This window comes from Rhincodon typus, chromosome 29 (assembly GCF_021869965.1).
Source record: "Rhincodon typus isolate 14 chromosome 29, sRhiTyp1.1, whole genome shotgun sequence".
Lineage (NCBI taxonomy): Eukaryota > Metazoa > Chordata > Chondrichthyes > Orectolobiformes > Rhincodontidae > Rhincodon > Rhincodon typus.
Window position 1 is genome coordinate 34,481,048 of NC_063360.1, and position 6,000 is coordinate 34,487,047.

Here is a 6,000-nt window from a genome sequence, read left to right on the forward strand (position 1 = left end):
GGACTTGTTTGCTGTGTAAACTAATTGCTGTGTTAAATCACAACAATTTTTATTGATATGACACCTTTAACATAAGAGATTTTATTATCAGGAAAAGAACTGACATCACATCAAAAAAATCAGCCACTAAAACAGATGACCAAATAATAATTTGCCCATAAGAATAATTTTATATAGCATCTGAGAGAAAAACAGAGTTAAGAGCTGCTTCTCTCTCTCTCTGTCTCTCTCTCTCTGTCTCTCTCTTTCTGTCTCTCTCTCTCTCTCTGTGTCTGTCTCTCAGTCCCATTTATCTTTCAATCTGAAGAAGTCACACTGGACTTGAAATATTAATTCAGTTTCTGTCTCCATGGATGCTACTGGACTTGCTGAGTTTCTCCAACGTTCTGTTTGTTTTAGATTTACAGAATCCACAGTATTTTGCGTTCATTGGCTCTTTTATTTTGGACTCCCATTTAATTTTTTTATAACATTTAAATAATGTTAAATTGGATATTCCAATTTCCATTGTGTGGGTGAGACTCTGGTTTATAAATAGGGATGGGCTTTGAGAGTATGGTGGGAGTGGGACTGGCTAAGGAGTTTCATCCTCAGGCCATCCCAAAAGGCTCCTTTCATTTACTGGGAGGTGTTACTTTTTTAACAGTTTTGGGACCCCTTTCTAAGGAAAGATATATTAGCATGGAGAAGGTTCATTAGGCTAATACCAGGTAAGGAAGAATTGACTGTTGAAGACAGGTTGAGGAAATTTGACCTGCTTTCTTTGAAATCTAGAAGAAAGGGAGGTAGCCTTATTGAAACATACATGTCCTTCATCCCTGGCATCATTCTTGTAAAGCTCCTCTGGACGTGCTCCGATGCCAGCAGATCCTTCCTTAGATTCGGGATCCGAAACTGCTGTCAATATTCTAAATGCGGTCTGGCCAGAGCCTAGTGCACCCTCAGCAGTACGTCCCTGCTGTAGTATCCTAGCCCTCTTGAAATTAATGCTTTGAGGAGTTGGGAGGTGAGTTACTTGCTGCAGGATGCGATGCCTCTGACCTGCTCTTGCAGCCATAGTAATTTAATGGCTAATCCAGTCAAGTTTCTGGTCAATGATAAATCCCAGGATGTTGTTAGTGGGGGTTTCAGTGATGGTTATGCCATTAGATGTCAAGAATTTTGCTTGCCAGTTAATTTTGGGCTCCCTGTATCCATTTACAGAAAGATGAGCTACTCAGAATCTAAAATATCATAACTACTTCACTCATGGCAGTATTGCATTACCCTATGTTTGACATTATTTACTTCAAATTCATTTATATGGCTGGCTTATGGATAACATTCATTTGCCTTCCAGACTGCCACTACAGCTACATGTCAATCTTAAGAGAATCCTGAACTAGGACTCTCAAGTCCCTTTGTGCTTGAGATTTCCAAAGCCTTTCTTCATGTGGAAAATAGTCTAAGCCTCTATTCTTCCTACCAAAGTGTGTAACCTCACACTTTCCCATATTGTATTCCATCTGCCACTTCTTTGCCCACTGTTTTTAGCCTATACAAGTCCTTCTGCAACCTTTATTTTTGTATTCATGGGATGAGGATGTTGCTGGTTGGGCCAGCATTTATTGCCCATCCCTAGATCCTTTTGTGAATCACCTGCTGTGGGTTAATCCACAATGCCATTAGGGAAGGAATTCCAGGATTTTGATCCACTTTTAACCCTGTTACGTTAACAATTCTCATACCATTACATCTGATTCGAGCTTCTCCCTCTCAAATTATCATATTGTGGTCACTGGCCTTATGGGTTCCTTCACCTTTAAGCTTCCTAACTAAGTCTGCCTCGTTACACATCAACAAATCCAGAACTGCCTATTCACTAGGGGGCTCTACCACAAGCTGCTCCAAAAACAATCTCAGACATTCCACAAATTCCTTTTCTTAAGATTTGCTGCCAACCTTATTTTCCCAGTCCACCTGCATATTGAAGCTCCCCATGATTATTGTATTAGTGCCTTTCTTACCTCCCTTTTCTATCTCCTGATTTATTTTCTTCCCCACACCCTGACTACTGCTAGGAAGTCATTACACAGCTCCCATCAGTCTTTTGTTTCCTTTGTGGTTTCTCAACTCTCTACCCACACAGATTCTACACCTTCCGCCTCTGTATCACTTCTTGCAATCGACTTAATTTAACTTCCTACTAACAAGGCAACGCACCCCCTCTGCCTGTTCTTGCGATACAGTGCACATCCATAGAATCCCTACGGTGTGGAAACAGGCCCTTTGGCCCAACAAGTCCACATTGACCCTCCGAGCAACTGACCATGCCCTTCCCCCTATAACCCACCTAATCTACACATCCCTGAACACTATGGGCAATTTAGCATGGCCAATCCACCTAACCTGCACATCTTTAGACTGTGGGAGGAAACTGGAGCACCCGGAGGAAACCCACGCAGACACGTGGGGAGAATGTGCAAACTCCACACAGACAGTCGCCCGAGGGTGGAATCGAACCCGGGTCCCCGGTGCTGTGAGGCAGCAGTGCTAACCACTGAGTGAAACTGGTCACCTGTCTCCCTCTCTGAAAAATCAATTTCATAAAATCTTCTCCCTAATGTTCATGAACTGAAATTCAGGTGCTGGGCTCATGTGTCACGTATTTGTATAGAACAGTATCTTTGGATATTTAGTTCCCAGCCTTGATCCCCTTGCAGCCACGTCTCTGAGATACCCACAACATTGTATCCGCCAATTTCAATCTGTGCTACAAGTTCATTTACCTTGTTTTGTACACAGTGTGCATTAACACTCCCAGTCCTGTGTTGACTGACCCCCTTCTCATAGTTGTCCCCTTATTTGCTGTGCCTGAAGTTGGATCCCTAACCATTTCCATATTCTTTGCCCTGTTGCTTTAATAACTTTAATAACTATCTGCTGAACCCTTCCCATGTTAAACTTCTTCCATAATTTTCCATGAAACTGAATCCAATATCCCACCAATATTTAGTTTAAAGCCCAATTGCAGCCCTGGTCACGCGATTTGCCAGGACTGTGGTCCCAGCATCATTCAGGTGGAACCTGTCCCATTGGGAATAGCCTCATTTTGTTTCTACGTCTTATGGTCTAAGGTGCCATTTAAATGTTAAGTCCTTGCTTTACCTTCTCTTCTTTAATTTGCCCTTTTTTTTCTTTTGTTTCCTTCTGTTGACAGGTGCAGAATGCGAAAACGTTACAGATTACTTGAAAAATTTGGCCTGGTGTGCATAGGAACACTGGGCTTAATGTACATTTTCGGTCACAACAGCCCGCCAGAACCAATTGATATTGTGCCCCAGGAAGCCATCCAACCGTTGGGCTCGCACAGCCTTGATGCTGTCCAAACAGAGAAGCCAAAGCCAAAGCCAAAGCCTGCTCCCACGTGCAGAGAAAATATGAGTGTTTCAAGTTTGCCAACGTTTGCGGGTCAGCCGCAGAATGTGAAGGACTTCCTGAGGTACAAGCACTGCAGAGATTTCAATCTCCTGCAGAACGTGCCAGACAAGTGTGGAAGGCCAGAGAATTCTCACAATGTCTTCTTGCTGCTGGTGATCAAATCTGACCCCTTCAATCACGACCGGCGCGACATGGTGAGGAGGACGTGGGGGAAGGAGCGGAAATTCCAGGGTGTCCAAATCAAGCGGGTCTTCATCACCGCCATGTCTCCGAACCAGCATGAGCAGAAGAAACTGAACCGGGTGCTGGAGCTGGAGAACCGGCAACATCGGGACATCCTGCAGTGGGATTTCCTGGACACCTTCTTCAACCTGACCCTCAAGCAGTACAAACTGCTTCAGTGGCTGGACATCTATTGTCCCAAGGCCCAGTTCATCTTCAACGGAGATGATGATGTCTTCGCCAACAGCGACAACATGGTGGAGTACCTGCAGGGCGTGGAGGCCGGTCAGAAGGGAGGCCTGCATCTCTACGTGGGGCACCTCATCGCTGGTGTGGGCCCCATCCGGGAGAAGTGGAGCAAATACTACATCCCTGAGTTGGTGACCACCTCCCAGTCCTACCCACCTTACGCAGGCGGCGGGGGCATCCTCATGTCACGGTACACGGCCAGCGTCATTTACACTGTGGCCCGCGGGATCGAAGTCTTCCCCATCGATGACGTGTTCTTCGGCATGTGCCTGGAGAGAGCGGGCCTGGCCCCCAAATCGCACATGGGTTTCCGAACGGCTGGTGTGTGGGTACCGTCTCCCCAGGATGACACGTTTAACCCGTGCTACTACCGGGAGCTCCTATTGGTGCACCGCTTCCGGCCGTATGAGCTGCTGTTGATGTGGGAGGCAGTGCACAACAGCAGCCTGCGTTGTGCCCGATCACCTCCAGAAGGTGGTGTTGCAACAGACATAGGGCACCACGATTCATGAATCACCAAACCTTGGTATTGTGGGTGGCACACTGGGACTCGTGCATACTTATTGAAGGAAATCCTTACAAATAGACTTCAGCATCTACCATATCACCATTCAGCAACATCTCCCCTCCCCCCACCCCCAACCAAATGGGGAATATCTTGCTTGGCAGTTATCCAGGCCATTCTCCCTCTGAAACTACAGCCTGCCCTCCAGCTGCTGAGTGTCAAGGGTGTCAACGACATGGAGCATTGTAGCTCAGTCCAATGCACGCCTTGTCTGGTGTCCCAGTGAAGCTTACTGCAAAATGGTCAAGATTTATCCAATCTCCCATCCTCGGAAGCCCTGTTGTGTTGATACACATACTCATACTGATGGACACTGAGCGACACACAGTGAAACACGAGGGTGTGTTTTTGAGCGAAGCTTTTTGTGCCTAGGGAATATTTCCAATCATTTTAACCTCTGTTGCCCTCCCCACAATCCCGTATCTTTACCTCACCCAAAGCTCGGAGTGATTAATAATATTCCAACAGTGAATGCTGAAGATTGAGAGTTCATTGGGTCATCCCATCTAGAAGCAATTTCTGAAGTTGTCTTTGGGTCAGGGTGAAAAAGTTCCAAGTTGTTCATGAGCCATTTAGATGCTGCAGTGTGTTTGGTGAGCTGGGGTCAGTGAGTGGAATGGATGTGCTCAATGCCATTCCTCATGCCTTTAATTCTAACTTGATACCATGGTCTCCATCCAATCATTAGCTCAAACTGAATTGTCTTCCTCTTCCTGGTTTCCTTTTGATCAAGGGGGTGGGTTAATTTCACAGATCTTATTTTGATAAGTTTTGCATCTCCATGATGCAAATTAGACTGATACTGATTTGTTTAAATGCAGCAAGAAGAAAAATGCAACTTTGGTGTTGTTTGTTTATACTATTTGTGAGTTTGGTAGAAATATCAAAAAGCTATTTCCTTATTTTATTATTTTAAGAAGAAAGCTTGGATTTATTAAGAGCAAGCAGACTGTGAATGATCGCCACCAGACTAGACAGAGGGAGAAGGCACCCTCTTGTCGTGATGTCAGTGCAAACAGGAATGTGAAAGCAATTGTTGCATCACTTAGATCAGACAGTAACTACATGTTCAAAAATGCTTTGGTTCTAAAGTCCCCAAAATATGTAAAAAGCCTTGAATAAATACAAACTGTCTTTCTACTAAAATTTGAACACAATCCTCCAATTTGCATCATGTTGTTATCTTTTGTGTCCTGTGATTTTTTTTTTTAAGACATAAAACTGACTATTACACATCAGTGCCGAAGGTTGTAATGTTCGTGGTTTCATGGTAAAATGGACAAAGTCTCATGTCTGATCCCAGAATACTTACAAATCCCAGCCTGTTGAGCAATAATAAAGGAGGAGGATTTAATTTAGTCACACAAAATGAATGGCTTGGGTAGCACAGAGGAACATTGAAATGGTTCTACCATCCTGAAGCAGGCCATTCAGCCCATTGTGTCGATGGCTGTCTGCAAGATCGGCTCAATGATCAGTTCCAGACTTTTATTCATTCACAGGATGTGGGTGTTGCTGGCGAGGCCAGCATTTGTTGCCCATCT

At 44.7% G+C, this 6,000-nt stretch overlaps 1 protein-coding gene across 5 annotated transcripts in view; it reads left to right on the forward strand.

Moving 5' to 3' along the window:
• The window catches only part of LOC109918138 (N-acetyllactosaminide beta-1,3-N-acetylglucosaminyltransferase 3-like), a 67,491-nt gene extending 61,878 nt beyond the window's left edge, over positions 1-5,613 (forward strand). For all 5 annotated transcript variants that reach the window (XM_020518034.2, XM_048614319.1, XM_048614320.1 and 2 more), the window contains one exon: positions 3,200-5,613. In XM_020518034.2, the coding sequence (XP_020373623.1) occupies positions 3,200-4,403 (1,204 nt within the window). In that variant the 3' untranslated portion in view covers positions 4,404-5,613. The remainder of the gene's footprint in view (positions 1-3,199) is intronic.
• The last annotated feature ends 387 nt before the right edge of the window (positions 5,614-6,000 follow it).